Genomic DNA, 20,195 nt, shown 5'->3' on the forward strand with positions numbered 1-20,195 from the left:
CCGGACGCCCTGAGAGGCGATGTTACGGCTGGGTCCCACGGTGCGGGAAGAGCTGTCCGGCAGAGACGGACGGGCGCGGAAGGTCAGAGAACGAAAGGGCAGCAACACAGAACCACCTCCCTAAGGACACGCGGCTACCGATGCTGATGCCCAACCTCTCTGCAAACAAGCTGCCGGCTGTCAAATCCACACCAGATTTGAACGAAGCTCATTACCATCTAATGACCGTGTCTCGGTCGACAGATGGTTAAGGCAGCTCCCCGTACTCACATCCTGGTGCCAGCCCTCCCCGGGAGAGGGGCCTGACCAGGCCTACTTGCTTCTGACCAACAGAATATGGCAACACTTCCATGATTAGATTGCACAACTTGTGGCTTCTGTCTAGCGGTCTCTCTCTCGCCTTCTGAGCTCGCTGGCTTGGGTGACGCCAGTTTTCGTGCCGGACAGGGAAGGGGGGGGAGGCCTCCTGCCAAGGGCCAGTGAGGAACTGACCCCCTCTGTCCAACGGCTCTCGGGGAACCAAAGTCTGCCTGTAGCCACGTGAGCTTGGAGGCCGACGCTCTCCCAGGGCGACCTTCAGATGGGCGCCTGGCCCTTGAGTACGGCCTGTGACAGAAGCAGAAGCGGAGGGCCATGCCGTGTGCCCACATTCCCGACCCACAGAAACCGTGAGGTCATAAACGCGTGCGGCTTGAAACCACTGACCTGTGGCCACTTGTTATGCGGCAACAGGTAACTGATGCAGGTGCACCTATAGTTCAAATAATTTTTACAGCCATCGTGGATAAAGGTGATTAGGGTGAGTCCTACATTTGATTTGTGACAGAGAACAGAGGACAGATAATTATTTTTTTTAAGTTCATTTATTTTGCAAGAGAGCACGAGCAGGAGAGGGGCAGAGAGTGGGGGGAAGAGAGAGAATCCCAAGCAGGCTCCGCGCGGTCGGTGCAGAGCCCGACGCGGGGCTCGAACTTACAAACCGTGAGCTCATGACCTGAGCCAAAACCAAGAGCCAGACGCTTAACTGACTGAGCCATCCAGAACAGCTAAATATTAAACAGCAAGCTTCCCTGGCAGAGAAAACATATTTGGGCTGAGTCCACACATGTCCTTTTACTGCAGATATAAAGTGTCAAAAATGTCGGACCCAGAAAATGGGTCCCTAGCCCTATTTTCCTGCCAGTCCCTGAGGGTCAGGACCCACCCCAGGGGCAGTCCCCAGGATCGACGCAGTGAACGTCTCAAGCATCATTCTACTCAGCGTCTTTCTGGAAAGATGAGCTGCTATCTCCTCAAACTCGGATCCCCCCGGGAGGGCTCTGAAGGGTTCCAAACCTGGAAGGGCACTTGGGAGTCATGGCTCTTTCCAGGGTAGCCACATAGTAAACCACCGTGGGCTCTGAAATCAACCATGTAGTATGGTTGGGTCTGAGCCTCCGAGCCTCCCAGGAGACAGAGGAGAGGCAAATCGCAGGCGCTCTGTGCTTCAGTCCCTTCCTCTGTAAAATGGAAATAATTATAGCACACCCCTCCCAGGACTGTCGCGAGACTTCAATGAGAGAATTCCCATGAAGGGCTTAGCCCAGCAGGTGCTAAATGTTAGGCTCCGTGCCAGGGTCATCAACAAGGGCCGGAATTAGTGTGTCAATTTCTTTATTGCCTATTTGGGCAGTATTTCCTGGGTATAATCTTCCTGTGCCACCTGCTAGCTGTGTGACCTGGTACACCTTGAACTTCCTGACCTTGGCTTTCATATCAGGAAAAGAGAGTGGTCAGAGTATCTCCTGCCCAGACCCATGGTGATACACAGAGGATGTGTATACGCTCTTGGCTCAGTGCTGGCACACGGAAGTTACAAAAGCAAATACGCCTCTAAGAAATTCCTTAATTCTGTCTGTCTTCAAAGGTAGAGCAAGGACCCTCAGGAAACAGGACTGCTGTCCAGGTACGTAGGTAAAAGTGGTCCCATAATGTGTTAAACTAAGACTAAATGAACATATATATATATATATATATATATATATATATTTTTTTTTTTTTTTTTTTTGAAAATTCATTTGCTTCTTTGCAACTCAACGGAAAAGGTAGCCAGAACCAACAGTTTAAGATGCAGGAGATAAACAGTCTTGGCAGTGAGGGAAAACATGTCTTTCCATTTACTGATTTTTCTTCTACAAATTGGGGCAATACCGGCCACATTCAGTCTTAGGGTGGAACATTTTTGTCAGAGTCTGGAATGTTCCAAGTTGTAGTGACTAGAAACGCAAGGATGCAGGGCCTCTAACTGGCTGTACTACTGCGATCACATAGTCTAACTGGTAATTAGCACAAAAGTTAAGAGCTTATATATACGCTTCACCCACAAAATGAGAAAGATTTCTATTTCTACAGAAACGCTACAAGCACCTGCCCAAGCACCTTGATAATAAGCGCTTTGTATTTTGCATTTATTTTCCTTGTAATTCTACTCTCAGTCCTCCTCCCCAACCCCCTTCTCCACACGCCAGTGGAAGGTGAGGGCTGGGAAAATCATGCCCCTGACCTGGGTCCCTGACATCACTCATGCTTCCTCCAGCTCTGTTGCTGAGCCTGCAGCATGTCCCATGCAGTGGAGAAAGAAACGGGGATGATCGTTTTGTTTGCTCTAACCAAATGGTATCTGACATTATTAGGACACTCTCAGACGGTCCTCGTTAGCAAAGAGATGCCCCAGCCCAAGACCGGGAGAAACAAAGACTGAACCGGTGCGCCTGGGTGGCTCAGTGCGTTAAGCGTCCAACTTGACTTCAGTTCAGGTCATGATCTCGTGTTCGTGGGTTTGAGCCCCCGTCGGACTCTGTGCTGATGGTGCAGAGCCTGCTTGGGATTCTGTCTCTCTCCATCTCTGCCCCTCCCCCACTTGCTCTCGCTCGCTCTCTCCCTCTCAAAATAAATAAACATAGGGGCACCTGGGTGGCTCAGTCTGACTTCTGCTCAGTCACAATCTTGTGGTTCACGAGTTCTAGTCTGGCATTGGGCTCTGTGCTGACAGCTCGGAGCCTGGAGCCTGCTTCAGATTCTGTGTCTCCCTCTCTCTCTCTCTGCCCCTCCCCACTCGTGCTCTGTCTCTCTCTCAAAAAAAAAATAATAATAAATAAATAAAAATAAACTTTACCAAAAAAAAAAAAAAAAGACTGAACCATGAAATTTAAGACTGGAGAAAAAGAAACAGAAGCATCCTGCCCTCCCAAACCTCCGCTGCCCCTGTGTTGACCTCTGGGATTAACCTGCACACACATCTTCCAACAGAAGGAGGGATGGGGGCGGGGGCCACAGAAGCTGAGCACTTTGTGCCTCCCAAGGGGCGACCCCAAACCTCCATCGCTGAACTGACAGTGGTACCCTGTGCCCCCCAATCTAAAAAAGAACTCAAGTCACAAAACTTTCGGCCCAACCTGCCCGTAATCCGATGCTCACAACAACCCAGCAAGGGAGGCTGTGTCCTGATTCTCCCTGGACAAATCGGGAAACTGAGGTTCGGAAAGATTCCCTAGTTTCCCCAGGTCACATGGCTGTAAAGAGGCCAAGCCAGACCTGTGCAGTCCAAGTCCCAGGTCTGGCATGGCCCCGGATACCTGTCAATGTCATCACTGCAGTGCGAGAACACACAGCACCCTCAACGCACTAACCCCGCATGCAAGTGACATCAGGGGAGGGAAGTTAAGATCTCTCTTTACCTGATGGCATTTATGCCCATAAGAGGAGCAGAAGCGTCTATTAGGGATTTTTTCATGCTATAAGACAGTTGTCTTGACTTGGCCTTTCAAACTCTGTCCTGTCTAGTCCCTCCTGCCACTCCTTTGAAACCACTTTCCTACTCTGTCACCAATGCTGTGGCCCTCAGCTGTGCTAAGAAAGAAGGTTGAAAAGCACTTTTTCAGGGTGGGCAGAGATAAGGAAAAAGAGAGACGCTGAGCCACGTGTCAGTGGGACAGGAAGTTTCAGGAGGACACCTACTGCCGCTGAGTAAACTATGTGCTCCAAGGAACCGACTCTCCCTGCTAAGAAACCGGAAGTAAAACTTCATGAACCGAGTACACGAAATCCAAATTTTAGTGACAAACCAAGCATCTGATTTCTCGAGCTAAATCAGTAGAGAAGTCATTCTGCATGGGATCGTGTTATTCATTGCAAGAGTTACAAAGACACACAGATGAACGTTCCAATCACCGGCTTACCCCATTATACGATCCGCTCTCGATATGAGAACTTTAAAGTATGGAACAAATTCAATATACGCTCCTGGACGGCTCACATGAATGGAATTCTGTTGACACCTCTTCTGGCAGAGGAGCGGCTTCTGGGAGTGTATTCCGGCCTTGTTTCCCAGCTGTTCGCATTCTGCCTCAGCCAGAGGGAGATGGGAACAGCTGACGGCTTCACCCCCAAAGCTCAGCCTGGCCCCATCATTAGCACATCTCACCCCTGCAGCTGCCAAGGCAAAGACTAACATGCCAGCAGGAAAGCAGCTGACTTGCTTTTCTGACCAAGCTTTGGAGTCTTGGAAGCTGAGAAGCAGGGCGCCAGGTGGGCTCAACTCATTTTCTGCACATCTGTAGGATCCGCTCGCTCTATGTGCCAGGAGGTGAGCAGCTGTGTCTGTTTTTCTCGCCATCATATCCCCAGTTCCTGGCACAAATCTGAGATCACTGTAGGCAAATAAATGTGATGACTAAGAAAACCAAAGACTCAACGCTGGGGATTCCCAGTTCTGAAAGCATGGTGGACCGAGAAGATTCAGAGAGAAAACTTTCTCACTACAAACACAAAACTGTGAAATCAAATGTGGCATGTCTGCAGTATAGACATATCTAAACTGGAATGAAAGGAAAGGAAATTGTCAGGATCCATAAATTAAAAAAAAGAATTAAAAAAGAATACCCAGAGCATTCAAACACTGCCAATGCCATTGATGCCACAAAGACTCAGCAGATACAGGTCTTTAGTCTAGGACCTGTCAGGTTAATGACAGGCAGTATGATTGCATACATAGGACATGGGGAACCAGAGCTGGGACTCCTGTGTAAAGCCAGGATCCTTCGGGACTGCTCTTCCCAAGTTCAAGGGCCTAGAAGAACTCTACCAAATGCCCTAGGGAAACTACAAAGTGGCACATCTACCCAGAGAACTCGTGAAGGTTAGGGGGTGTCCCAGGAAAAATCAAAACCTCAAGCCTTCGCCGCATGGGTGTAAAAACCAAAAAGACAATCATCGTATGGTACACAATGCCCCAAATGAGAAATTAACATAAAAACTGAGCTCAGATGAGTGAAATCTTGAAATAGCCATCATAAGTAAATAAACCAGCCCACTAGACCCTTCATAATCCCAGGTGCAATGGACTCTCATGGAAGCAATAGTTGTGGATGTGAAAGACTGAAAAGGAGCTCAAAATCTGAAATTGAAAGCCACTGGAAGAGATAACTCATGACAATACAGATTCAGCACCCTAGGAAACAGAAATAATAGAATAATCTAAAAGGGAAGATGGATAAATAAATACATGTATATATTTTGTACATTTTATAAACACACACACACACCTAAAATCTCCACCTCTCCAAAACTTTTAAAGACACAGAATACACAGAAACCATAATAGCATAATAGAGATAATGAAAGGACATTATTGAGAAATTATCTGGCAGTTTAAAAAAAAAAACAAAATAAATCTATAAATGAAAAATTAAAGGCATTGGAAAATAAAAGTCAATCCATAGACAATTTCAACAGCAATATAGACATTGCTTGAAAGAGAACCGGGAAATGAACTTTAGGCCTGGAGACATCACCCGGAGTATAAAGCAGAGCGATACAAACAAAGAAATTAAAAGCAGTATGACTGAATAATAAGGTCCCATTACATATACTAGAAGTCCAAAGAAGGTAATGGAGAAAATAGAGACAAGGCAGTAATTGAAGAGACAATGGTGAAGAATTTTTAATAACTGACTGGATTCAAGACACACATCAAGGGCAGATATACACAAATTAAAAATAAATCTGTATCAAAAATCCTGATCATAAAAACTACAGAACCACAACACAGACAACCAAACAAACAAAAAACCAAAGAACAATCTTAAAAGCAACCAGAGAAAACCTTAGTGCAAAGGAAAACAATCATTAAAGACTTCTCAACAGTAATAGAGACCAGGATACAATAGGTAATATCTGTTAAAGGACAATAACCATAACCTAGAATTCTATATGTAGCTAACATTCATGAAAAAGAGAAAAAAAAAAACATTTTTCAGGCAAACACAGAGAATTTGCTACTCATGGATCTTCAATGAAACACTACTTTCATAAGAAGCAAACTAAATCCGGGAGGCAGAGGAACTCTTAACACTGGACTAATCAAAATAAGTCAGGACTATTAAAAAACAAACAGCCTACCACCACCCTATGACATTTTTTGATAGTATGTTTCAATATAGTAGAATAAAATGCTAGGTAAAAACCATCAGTGGGAGAAGAGATGAAAGGCATTAAGCATTCTTAGCCTGTAGTACTATGTGAGAAGAGGCTAGAGTTATTGACCACCTTTACACTTTGGTACCTGAGGTGCAAATGTTAAAAATTTAACAGTACTACTAAAATTGTGGAAATGGAATATATAACCTCTAAATTAATGGAACCTGACAGAAGTAGGTGTAAATAACCCTTCAGTAATATAATATGATACAGGAAAAGTATCTAAAAATAGTGATAGTAAATAGAAAAAAAATGGAGGAAGAGTTCAAAATTATCAAAGCTACAATAAATGTAAATGGATAAAATTACTTGGTTAATAGGCAGGAATTACAAAATTTTAAAAATCCAGGCATATTTTGTTTATGATGGATACTTGTGAAATATAACATGGAAAATTTTAAAGTAAAGAAATAGGAAAAAATATACCAGAAAAATTTTAACCAAAAGAAAACTGATATAGTAATTTTCTCTTAGACAAATCTGAGGCTATACACAGTTGAATGGACCAAAAAAAAAAAAAAAAAAAAACCTAACTAACCTCCAAAAGGAATAATGCAAAAATTGACAGAATTACAAGAAGAAAAAAAGAAAACTCATGATTCTATTGGAGTTTCTAAACCTTTTTTGAAAACAGAAATACTGAGCAAAAAAAAAAAAAAAAAAAAACCCTATTTGTCATAGTATGACTTGACATCAGTTAATAAGCTTAATTTAATTGACATTTCTAGAACCCTATACCCAATACATTATTTTCAAACACATATGTAATTTTTCCAGAAATTAACCATGCATGAGCTCATAAAGAAAACTTCAAATGGATGAGAATCGATAGGACACAGATGACTTTTTCTGACATTAGTGTGATAAAATCAGATAAATAACAAAGAAACTACCATTCTTCAAGCATTTGGAAAGTAAAAGACAAACACACCAATCAAAACATATGTCTAAATAACTTAGTAATAAAAAAATCCAAAAAAAACCCCATAATGTAAGTTATAGACCATTTTGGATAGGATGATAGCACAAAACTAAAAGCAAAATGTGTGCAACGGCAAATGCAGCAATCAGAAGGAAAAGTTTACCCTTTGTGAATACAACAGAAGAGACAGATGACTGAAAGTGGAAGAGCTAATCCTTCACAGAACAGTGTAAGTTCCAAGAAAGTAGAAGAAAGGGATGAGAATTTAATGAAACGGAAAACAAAAATAAATCTATAAAAGAAAAACACAACAAAGTTATTTAAGACGGAGAAAATGCGAATAGCACTTCATCCACTGAGGAGATTAAACTGTCAAATTTCTCGTAAAAAAAGCACCACACCCTGATATGAAGTGGCAACAACTTTCAAAGAAAAACTAACCTTGTATATATACCTAACCTCTCCTAGGAATTGAAAAAGAAGCAAGGAAGGCATGCTAATTCCCTTTCTAAGGCTAATGGCAAAGCTTTGAAATGGAAATTAAACATATTTACAGAAAGGAAAATTAGAGACTAAAGTTGGTTATGAACATTGCTCTATAAGGAGCTAAAGTCTTAAATAAAATATTAGCAAATAGAATCCAACACTGTATTTTAAAAATGCATCAAATCATAGAGGACTTATCCTAACCATTCAAGAATGGTTTAACAACATAAAATCTATTAATACAATGCATTACACTAACAATAGAGGAGAGGAGGGAGGAAAAATCAACAACACATAAACAAGTGATCAACAAATGCTGAGGAAAAGTTTGAATAAATTAAGCAACGATTTATATATGTTAAAAGGAAAACATTGTAGCAAACTAGCAGTATAGGGAAATGTACTTAACCTGATAAAATCGTATCTAATAAAAATTCACAATAAATATATTAATGGTAAAAAGCAGCTACAGTTACTTTCACTGAAGTTGAGAAAAAAAAACCCAAGGACATTTGCAATCACCATGTTTATTTATCATTGTAATGAGCAATGCTAGTCAATGAAAGAAGAAAAATAAAAGAGGTAGAATGCATAAGAACTGTAAAGAAAAAACAAAATTTACCATCATTTTCAGATAGTAGTTCTTTTAGAATTTTTATGAACTCAACTTACAAACTATTGGAATAAAAATCAAGCAAAGTCTCTGAATTCAAAACCAAAACACAAAAATCAGTAACATTAATTTATACTGAAAAGAAAACATCAATGAGAACTTTTCTGGTGAAGGGGGGAGGGGCAGAGAGAGAGGGAGAGAGAGAATCTTAAGCAGGCTCCACAACCAGTATGGCTCAATTTTATCACCTTGAGATCATGACCTGAGCCAAAATCAAAAGTCAGATGATCAACCAATTTAAGCCACACAGGCAACCCATGAACTTTTTAAAAAGAAGTAATTCCACAAATAAAACAAGAATAGTCATAAGCTGGTATTTGTAGAAGCTAAATAATAGAATTAGACATACGTGTGCTCATTATACCAGTCTGTCTACTTTTGTATGTGTTTCACATTTTTCATATCAAAAAGCTAAAACCTAAAAATAAAAATAGGGATACCATTCAGAATAACAAATCTATTATGTACCTCAAAATATATCTCACAAAGATATGCAAGAGCTTTAAAGAGAAATTAATTAAAACTTACTGAATAACATTAAAAAACACATGAATGAAGAAATGACCACATTCATGAAGTGAAGCTTTGATGTCATGAGGTAGTCAATTCTCCCTCAAATTAAGCTGTAAGTCCCCATAGGGTATTTTGCAGAACTTATCAAGAAGGTTCTAAAGTTCATATGAAATATTAATGTTTCAAGAATAATCAAGATAATTTTAAAGTAGAGTAGGGAGAGGAGGAAGGGAAATTAATGTTTTCTGAGCACTTAGCAAGAGCTGTCCAAAGCACTTTCCATGTATTATCTCATTTACTCCTCTTCACACCCCTTCAAAAGTAGCACATGCTATTATTATCACCATTTCATAGAGGGAAAGACTGGGGGGAAAAACTGCACAACTTGTGTGGGGTTTAGGGTGACCAATCTTCATGGTTTGCCCAGACCTAAGGGCTTCCTGCAACACAGGATTCTCAACGTGAAGACTGGGAAACTCCCGACAATACAGGATATTAACCACCTTTCCAAGGTCACAGGTCAGTAACTGGGTGACAGAACTGATATGTAAACAGTGGTAAGCTGACCTCTGTGTATGTCCTCTATACACTATATGCCAACCAACCTAAACACTTAGGACTGATTACAAAGTACAGAAAATTGAATCCAGGAGGATGCTGGAAATAGGATAAATAAATGTGCAACAGAACAAGGAACCCAGAAGCATATCTGTCTATACTTGGTATTTTACCAAAAGAGAGAAAGGATTCAGTAAATGTTAACTAGGATGATCGGTTATCTATATGGGAAAAAAACAGATGTTGGCTTCATACAATAAATAAAAAATAAAGTCCAGTTATACTAAAAGTGAACAGCAAAAAGTTAAAATTTAGAAGAACTTATTTTTAAATCTCTATAGGAGCTTAGTAAAGAGAAAAAGATTTACTGAACTCAACCTAGAAAAATGGGCAAATGATAAGAATAATTCAAAGAAGAAACACAGAAAACAATATAAAAAGACTCTCAGAGTCTCTAGTAACCAGGAAATTGACAATTAAAATAATGAGATATTTCACCTCCAGCTTAGCAACGTTTAAAAGTCTGAAATTGCCAAGTATTTGCAAAACCATAGGTAACCAGAACTTTCTAACAAGTAAGCATCTAAACTGGTACAACCAATTTAGAAAGTGACAGAGCAAAACATAGGAAAGTGGAAAATGGCCATACTCTACTACTCAATTCATTTGTAATAGAGTCCCTAGAGCTCATACCTATATAAGGAGATAGGTACAAGTATCTTTGCACCATTGCAATATCAAGAACTGGGAAAAACAGATATTTATCAACAGGAATGCACAATTTATGGCTCATTCAATTAAAAGGAATGAAGCAAGCATATGTACCAACATGAATAAATCTTTAAAATATTGATTTAAAAAAAGTAAGTTGCAGAAGCCTGTTGTATATAGTTGGGTACCGTTTATGTGATGTTTCAATATAAAAAGTGTGTGTGTGTGTAATATATATATATATATATATATATATATATATATATATATATATAATCAGAGTAGCAGTTGTTCCTGCAGAAGAAGGAAGAAGTGGATGGGTAGGGAGAACAGGGGACTGATATAAATAGATCTTGAACATTTTACATCTTTAAATTTTCAAAATTCTGAAGCACATATAGTAAAACCTGTTGGGATGAGCACTGGGTGTTGTATGGAAACGAATTTGACAATAAATTATATTTAATATAAAAAATTAATAAAATAAAATAAATAAGAAAAACCCTGGTTGATAAGAATATGGGTGTATAACTTATTCTGGATCCTTTTCTCAACTTTTGAAATATTTTACATTTTATAAGCGAATGGATGGTGGGGAGGAAAAGTCTTTTTCAATCATCTTTTTCATGATCACAACTTATACTGAAATTGGCTGAAAAAATGGTTTCAGTTTAGAAATTTTACTTAGTAGGTCACACTTCTGGAATGCATCTATCCCATCAACCTGAGTACAGTTGCACTTTAAGATATAACACAGACTCTAAATTCTAATGCAGGATAGGCTCTCGCGAACACTACCAAAAAATCCAGGATTTAGAATCAAAAACAACAAGGCAGAACCAGGTTCTCAGAGACTGTTCAGATTCATGTGAACACAGAGTTCATGGGAAATGCTTAAATCCTATTCTGGCTTTAATTACAAACATAGCAAAACAGAAAACAAGGAATCTATTGGTCAAACTACAAGCCAGTGCTCACCGTACCCTGCTGAGCAACCTCAGTAGTTCTAAGAATGGATCCTCCGAACGGATGGGGGAAGCCAAAGCTTCCAGGAGCAGGTGAATGGATGGAAGGTCCAGGGTTGGTCCAATGAGACTGCCCAATTTTTTAAGTAGTTGTCTAGAGCCTGAGCTCTTAACGTAGCCTTGGGAGGACATAAAAGCTGAAAAGATGAAAGATATCAACATGACGCTGAATTATTCAGGTTCTCCATTCCATCATCTGTCAGCTGGAGGCCAGGCATACTGGACGTTAAATAAAGCACAAGGATGCAGAGTGAAAAATGAGCTGGAGGAAGTATGAAGATTGAAATGGCAGCCTGTTGGAGAGCATGACGTTCGATCCAGTTCAAATAAAGTTGATTCGAACTGCATTACCATTCTGCTTAAAACTAAGCTAAACTGCAATCTCATTGCTATAGATGTTATTATTATTCCAAAGACAGAGTACATAGACTACCAAACGTTCGCCAGGGCTAGGGGAAGACCTCGTCTCCATCACGACACAGCCTAGAGACTGCCCTTGCACCCGCAACTTCGGAAGCCACGGTCTCCTTCTCTGCCGAGTGAGGGTAGCAGCAGGAACGACTGAGAGATTCTCACACGAGAAGGGTATGAGATGGGACATGCAAAGATCTTAGAACTGCTCCCGGCACCAAAGCCCTCAATAAATGCCTTTTTAGGCAACTACGTGCTGGTATAAAAACTTCTGGTTTAATAAAATACTACACAAACACAGAAAGACATAGCTGCTAAAAATGCACAGTAACGATTTCTTGAAACGTTCGGTCCAGATTATATCAACTGCACTTTCTCAATCCCAGGGAGCTGATAATTGAAGAATTGTACATACTACAGAGTTGTCTAATACAGCTCCCAGTGGGGACACGGCTAAAGGGCTACAGGGCTGGCCATGTGGTACGGAAGAAACATCTGAAAATGTTTCTCATACCTGTCTTTGTAAATCATAGACGCTGCAGGAACAGTTCGGCTTAAAAAGGCTTCTGGAATGCAAAACAAAAAATTTGTTTGGCAGTTGTAATGAGTTCATTACAGCATCATCTACACCCGGAAGAAATATGTTTAGCATCTTTACATGATGCAGTTGCATTGCTTGAAAAAAAAAAAAATCTTCAGTTTCCACAGCTGTAACATCTACCTAATTAGGTATATACTGACTTCAAGCATTTGTAGACTTTAAAAAGAAAGTTTTAAAACATTTAAAAATGGATGTAATTTTTGTTTCCACAAGGAAGGAACAGGAAGAGCCAAATGGCAGTTAAGAGAAAGAAAGCATGTCTATATGTAGGGTGCGGTAACAGAAGCCATGGGTGGACTTCTGGATGTACACAGCAGACCCACAGGTGTTTATCTGCACTCTCTCCAAAACCCCACAATAAGGAATAATAACACCAGTAATTTAAAAAAAAAACAATGCATTGGAGACAACAGGTAAGAGAGCAACAAAGCTTTGGAAGATGGAAGAGGATAGATGAGTGGTTCCCTACTTGTCAGAGAAGAGAAAGTGGGAAGCCTGCTGCTTAAAGAGAAGGGAAGCCGCTGAGAAGGTGAGATGGATGAGAAAAACCTGTACGTGCTTGGGAACAGGAGTCATGGGCACCTCTAACAGCCAATATAGGCTGGGCTGAAATACTGTCCAAGGAAAGAGCCCCAGATCCCTTGAGAAGCCGCCATGGGGAAGGGATGGTCCCTTCCTCTCTGATAGATGAGGAGATGTATCTTCTGGAGAGACCGAAGCAGGGAAGTTCTGTGCTCAATGACCCCAGGCATAGCTGAGGGACGGAGGGGAAGCAAGGTGTCAAACTGAAAACAAAAGAGTTAAAAAAAAAAAAAAAGCAAATCACACTTAAACACCTTAACCCTATCCCCCTTGCTCAGTTCACAGACCCTCTAATCAGGTTTCAATCTCCTCAACAGGAGGGTGCATGGTTCTCCTTCGGAGAAACAGACCAGCCTAAGAAAGGAGCATAGTCAGGGATGTATGAAGGTCCCTGCAATAAAGCTGTGCTTTGGAAGCATGCAGAACTGTCAATCAGCCTCTTAGTGTCTCATTATGAAATGGAAACAACCAAAACTCAGACATTTGAAGAAAGTCAGAGACTATAACAAATGGGGGTGGGGAAGAATCTCAGAGCTAATGAGGAGAATGAAGTGAGCAAAAGAATGCTCAAAAAATAAAAATTAATATACTCCAAGAGTTTGCCGAAATCTTACATATTTTATAAAATAAAAAGGGACAGAGCACGAAATAACTTGAATAGCGAGGTAAAGAAACTCTCCCAGAAAGCAGGACACAAATGCAGAGATGAAAAATAAATAACAAAATTACAGAATGTTTTTGGGAGGTTGGGAGAGCCAGCTGATAGCAGTGTCATTAAAAGCACGACAAAAACCAGTGATGAAGAAAATAATTGAAGAACACAAGGAAGTCGACTAGAATTTTATAGCTTGAGTGTTCAAACTGAAAGGGTATACAGAGTCCCCAGCACAATTGCTGATAAGAACTTAGTTAAAGCAAGTCACCATGAAATGTAATAATACTAGGGATAAAAACGATGGTAATAGGTTCCAGGGGAAAAAAAAGCCTACATTTAAAGGATCGACAGAGTGCCATCAAGTTCTCAAGCAGCAATGGGCATACAGACAATTAAGATCTGTCTTGTAAAATACCGAGGAAAGAGGATTTTCATCTTGGAATTTTATACCTAAACCAACTAGCAGTCAAGGGTGGAATGTACATACATCTTTGTACACAAGGTACGGCAGGCACACATTTCAACCTTCTTTCTTATTCACATGTTTGCGATACCAGTGTGTACAGATAAAAATACGTACTTACCTATTTTCCCAGGCAGTTAGCCATGGCCCTGTGTCCTACATCGACAAAGAGAAAATCTGCTACGAAGGCGTCTGAAAGTATCCTTATTTTCCTGATAAAAGAGACTTGGCTGGCTCTGCTTTTTCCCTCTTCTGCCCTATCACTGCCTAGAATTCAGATATAATGCTAAGAGATAGAGCAGCTATCATGAGACCATGAAGCAGGAAAGGCAAAAATCAACATGTAAGGATGCCAGTGACAAACAAAAGTAAAAGCTTGGGTCACTGGTAGTCTCGCAGACCCACTGTGCCAGCTACACCGCTTACTTCAAAAGTGTGTATCATATAAAGAAAAAAAAAAACTAAAGAAAAAAAATTCTGTAGTCAGGTTTTCCATTATTTCATGCCGAAAATATTCCTAACGAGTTATCAAATGGTTTTGCCTCCCACACACCCTTCCTCAGAAAGTTACTGGAAGGTGTGCTCCACAAAAATAAGGAATAGATTAAGAAAGACAAAGTTATGGTGCTCATTAAACAGGTGATCCAACAGAGGAAGGGTGCAGAAAGAAATGAAAGTATCTTAGTACTACGGGTAGTCTTGAGACACCAGCCGCACTGTATGCTTAAAAGTAACCAGTTCATATTGGAACAAAAGAATAAAGGGCTCCAGGAGAGAGAACATCAAATAAAAATAAAGAATGGATAGAGCACCTGTACCATCTTGTTGCAAGAAATTTAATAGCTCTTCCAGAAAGTTTGGGAGGTAGAGATTGGTACACCAGAAATAAAGCAAAAGAACAGGTTTGGTTGTTTTGTTTTGTTTTGTTTTGTTTTCAAAAAAGCAATTATTAACTCTAGGAAAAACAAAAAGTTGCAAGAGGTATGAAATGCAGTCATAGGATACCGCGTGGCTCAACTGTGAACAGTATTTGCAAAACCTTCAGAGTGCAAACACCGAATTTTGTTTTTAAAAAAAAATTACGGCAACACTATACTGGAACGTTGGAAAGAAGGGATGCCAGTGTGGCTGGAGTAGAATGAGTAAGGGGGGAATGGGGGTATGGTAAGAAAGGATATCACAGAGGAAAACAGGGATTAGGTTATCCAGAGGTTCGAATTTTCTTTGCTAAGAGCTGTAGAAAGCCACTGGAGAGTTTTAAACAGGAAACCAGCATGATCCAACTCATGATTGAAAATGATGACTTTGGCTGTAGCACTGGGAAGAATACACTGTGCAGGGGCAGGAAGGAGAGCCAGCAGGCCCGTCAGGAGGCTACTCTAGCAGGGATAAGAGGCTCCTGCAGAAGACAGAGAAGAAGAAAAGGAGGGCTGGGTTGCGGAAGGCACACCTAGGAAGCGAGGGCAGAGGGTAGATGGAAATATATGTTGGAGGTTGGTGGATTTTAGGGAGACAGGGATGGCTTCCTATGTGTTAGTGTGAGACATCTGGAAAAGGCAGAAGGTGTTATCACTGAGTCTGGAAGAGTGGGGGACGAATGGATTCAGGAGTAGGGGGTCTGGGGTCTAGGGTTCTGTGTTGGACGTGTTGGGGGCTAAGATGCCACTAAAGAGCACCCAACAGGCAACTCTTCTGGGGCATGGGGTCCACACACAGGGAGACAACCCCCAGGATATACTCTGCCTTCAACAAGCAGTAATTTCTCCTTTTCTCTTGCCAACGCAAATGAATGTTTTATTACATGCTTGGATTTTTAAGCAACCTCAGTGCTATGATTTGGGGCATGGGTTGATTTAAGAATTGATACTGAGAATCCAAAGATAAACAAGCAGTGAACCCTGGGATATCACAACATATAACCCATTCAAAATGTTTAGGTCTAACTGGTTTTCTATCTGAGTCATCTCTATCCCAAGGAAAAATCCCGTATTTCTCTCTAACAAGGCGGCCGTCACAAAATAATAAAAGTCCCCCATTTCGCGAAATAATTTCCCATTATTATTTGATTTAGTAAACATTGTCTTCTAAAAAAATGTAATATTATCCACGCTCAGTGGATTTCTGTCTACGCGTATAGAGCATATGCAAGTTAAAGACCACCTCGGGCACACTTTGAGATTCTGTAGGAGTTTTAAAAAGTTCTTTCCCAATAAACATTCAAAGGGACCAATTTGTACAAAAGTCTTTCAAAAACGCTTTTGACTACCATGATTTTGATCTGCAGGTCATAGAGCCCCTTAAACAGTCGGCAGAATTCTGCCTTGGCTTCCACACTGCTTTGTGCAAGCCTTCGATCTAATCATTACTTCCCAGAATGGTCTTCATTACTGTGTGGATTTTAACGAGAGCTGGGTTTTAGCCACATTATAGTAGACGTGGAGGGGGTGGAGGATAGCAGTGGCAACTGCAAAATAAAACGTACCATAAAGTGGTAACGGCTCATGATTGAGGCCAGTTGTTGAAAAATAAATGCCTGTTACAGTAGAGAACCATAGACACTGAGAGTTGGAGGCCAAGGCAAGTCTTTCATTGGTAGGCCGACAGCGCCTCTAGCGGCAGAAAGACCGAGGTGGCGGCGTCCAGGGGAAGCTTCCGAATTTGTAACAAGGCACCTGCTGGGTGAGCCCTCATTAGGCAAAAACAAAGGACTCACAGGTGCCCGGCGTTAAGGGGATGCGACTCGAGGACACGCAGGCCTATGAAACAGCCATAATGCCTACGTCTCGGTTTAACTTCGAAGTGAGTTGTCACTTTACACAGGTTGATTGAAGGATTATTTACAGCCCAGAAAGTCACGGAGTGGCGGGAGGAGGAAACATTCTGCTAAAGTTTGGCCGCCGCCGCCAACTAAGGGAGCGATCCGGAATAAAAAAGAAGGAAAGGAAACTACAGAAGTAGGTGAAGAGGCAATTAAAAAAAAAAAAAAAAAGAACGCTGTGGCACGCAGCACACCTGCGGAGAAGGGAATGGCTCACCTGTGTGGTTACTGCGCACCCCCCAAGTTTAGGGGGGCAGGGCTGGAAAGGAACAACCCCCCCCAAGTTTAGGGGGGCAGGGCTGGAAAGGAAACTTCACGGAGGGTTGACCCAGAACCTGGGGAGGGTGGGGAGTGGATTCGGTAAAGGGAGAGGGTCCGTAAGAGGACGCGACGCATGCACATCATCCCCAGCGACACGTGTAACTGTCAAGACCCACACCTTGGCAAATGACACCCGAAAGGGGAGGGAGGGGAGCGGCCCCGACGCTGTGCCGTCCGGGCTACGCGCTGGCGTCTTCCGGGCCCCGAGCCAAGTGCTCCCTCTCCCCCCCCCCCCCGCCCCAACCTCCCTGGAATTGGCACCTCGGGCGGCGCGGGGGGGTGGGGTCCCCTCCGCGCCGGGAGCCGGAGCCCCGGGGCTCTGTACAAGCGCCCCCGCGCGCCGCCCGGCCGCCAGGCGTCCCCCCCCACCCCGAACCCCGGTGCCGCGCGAGGTACCCTCCGGGGGCGGGGGCGATCCCCAGCCCGCGGAGGGGAGCGAAGGGCGGGAGAGGAGGGCCGGGGCCCGGCAGGGGGCCGCCCGGGCTCGGCGACTTACCTCGGGCCGCGGGGGGCGCCAGCAGAGCCCCGGCCAGGGCGAGCAGGAGGGCGCGGGCGGGGGGCGCGGGCGGCGGGCGCGCTGCCATGGTCGCCGGCCTTCGGTGCAGCAGCTCTCGGGGCCCGGCGGCGAGCGCTGCACCATCCCACGCGGGCGCCGAGCGGGGACCCGGGCGGCGCGACCCGAGGGACTTCCTGCCGCCGCCGGGAGTCAGCGCCGGAGCCCTCGCGCAGCGCCCGCGCCGCCGAGGAGCCGGTCTAGGCTTTCATTTTTTTTTTTTTTTTTTCTGAAAGTTTTGCCCCCCCCACCCTCGGTGTGTGCGTGTGTGTGCGCGCGCGCGCGCTGCGCTGGCACGAGCCAGCCTTGACCGTTGCAGTGAGTGAGCAAACTGTCCGAGTTGGCCCGGGGACGCGGAAGGTCGTTAGGGAGAGGAGGCCGGCCTGTGAAATGGACCCGCGGCCAACAGTCACCGTTCTCATTACCTCGGAACAAATTATCGTCTCCCCCGCACCCCCGCCCGCCGGCGGCGTCCCGCGGGTCCTAGAGACCGCTCAGCGGCCCCCCCCCCCCCACCATCCCACGCCGGGGTCCCGCCCAGAGCCCGCGCTCGCCCACCCCCGGGGGCGGCTCGGGGCCCGGCGCCTCGCGGGCCGCGCGCCCCGGCGGCACAGACGTGGCTCGGTGGCGGCGCGGGCGCCCTGAGCGCACACGTCCCCGCCCCGGGATGATGTGGCCGCGGGGCCCCGGGCGCCCGGCTGCCAAGAGCACACGCGGCTGCACGGTCCAGCTTTCCAGTCTGAGGCTGGAAATGATGACTCCGCCGCTCGCTTCCCGGCTCGCCGGGAACCCGCGGACCGCCGGTAGCAGGTCTGAAAGGCTGTCTGTCCCGCGCCCGGACGGGCGTCCCCCGGGCCTGTCCCCTAGGCCCCCACGCGGACACCTCGTGCCTGGGAAAATCATCTCGGACTCGCGGGCGCGCCACTTCTGGGCAAACATTATTACGCTTTGGGTGTATCGCTTTAGGTTTTACGTTGATAGAGGTTGGCTCCCATGTCTTTTCCTACGGCATGGACCCAGAAAAGGGTGCACTGTGTCGTCTCCCAAACTTTCCTGGGCGCGAGAAGCCTCTGGGTTTGTCTCTTAGAAATGCAGTTTCCCCGGCGCCCTTCCACGCCTTTGGCACGAGACTCTCTGGGCCGCAGGAGAGCGCCTGGGGCCCGCGTGCCAAACACCGGTAAAGTCAAGGGACGGCCTTACCTTGGGTCCTGGTTCTTGGCGGCCTCGCCCCTTCCACCAGACAGACGCAGAGCCTTGATGTCCCTTTTGGTGACCCGGCGGGTTGCCCTCTCAGAGAGGGTGGGGATCCACCTGTAGTGAGCTACACTCGCTGAAGGAGCCGGGTGTAGCAACGATGGTTGCCACCCTAGGAGAATTCTGTCCTGTGACTCCCCACCAATGCCTGACAGTGTCCCCGTCCCAAGAGGCCTGTGGCTCATGTTGGAGGAAACTCCCTTGACCCTCTTTTGCTACAGGGAAAAGAGGGTGAAGGGAGTCTCGCAGCGTTCTCCAGAACCAGGTCAACCCTCTCAACAAAGTACAGGCCTTTTTTAAAAAAACTGAAAGGGAGCGGCAAGGGCCCCTTCTCTGCCCCCCGGGAATGGCTCGACGCTCCACCTGGAAACAAGGCCCCTGTGGAAGCCCCAGTTTAAATCCAGCTCCGTTTACTGCTTATCCCTCCGCAGAACCTCTCTGTTCATTCATTCGCTCAAAAAGCAATTGGCAATGCTGTGTTAGGGACCTGGGAAGCCAAACTAGTGAGAAATGCCTTTTGCCTTCAAAGACTTTTCTGACTGGTAGGACAAACGGATAACTCGGGACTATTGAACAGTGTTGATTGGTTACTTAACCTATTTTAATCATCACTGGGTTGTTTGTGAACTACGACGTTATTTACGGATGCACTTAATGTGATCACAGTATTGTGCTAAAGTAATGCGGCCATTCAATTTAAAGTCCCGAATCTATGGAGGAGGAAACTGTCGTGTATAAAGGTTAAGTGACTTCCGCATGGTCACAGGGCAAGAGGTGGGTCAGAGCCCGCACCAGATCTGTTTGTGAATACAGCCTGTGGCTTTAACTCTGACTCCTAAGCTTTGGGTTCAGCATCTGTTAAGTGAGAGTAAAGCACAAATCTCCCAGGTGGTAGTGAGCACTAAATACGCTAGGAACAGTGCTTCCCTAACCCATGGGATTCCTGGTGTTTGTTAAGATTTCAACTCCCTTGGTATTTGCACTGGACATTGTTATTTGGAAGGTCTGGGAAGTTTTGTCAAGTACTCAAGTGGTTCTGAGTTCCCAGAACTTTCAAAAAACGCTGTGTAAGAGAATTAAAAATTGAGTCCTTTGAAGTCAGTGGGACAGCCTAGTTTTAGGATGAGTCTAGC

General features: G+C 44.2%; 1 protein-coding gene across 1 annotated transcript in view; it reads right to left on the reverse strand.

The window, feature by feature from the left end:
* Nucleotides 1–19,431, reverse strand: part of ADAM12 (ADAM metallopeptidase domain 12) — a 348,424-nt gene extending 328,993 nt beyond the window's left edge. The window contains 2 exon segments of the mRNA XM_049645890.1: nt 19,009–19,061; nt 19,063–19,431. Coding sequence (XP_049501847.1) covers nt 19,009–19,061; nt 19,063–19,247 — 238 coding nt within the window. The 5' untranslated portion in view covers nt 19,248–19,431.
* Nucleotides 19,432–20,195: the final 764 nt, after the last annotated feature.

This window comes from Panthera uncia, chromosome D2, assembly GCF_023721935.1.
Source record: "Panthera uncia isolate 11264 chromosome D2, Puncia_PCG_1.0, whole genome shotgun sequence".
Classification (NCBI taxonomy): Eukaryota; Metazoa; Chordata; class Mammalia; order Carnivora; family Felidae; genus Panthera; species Panthera uncia.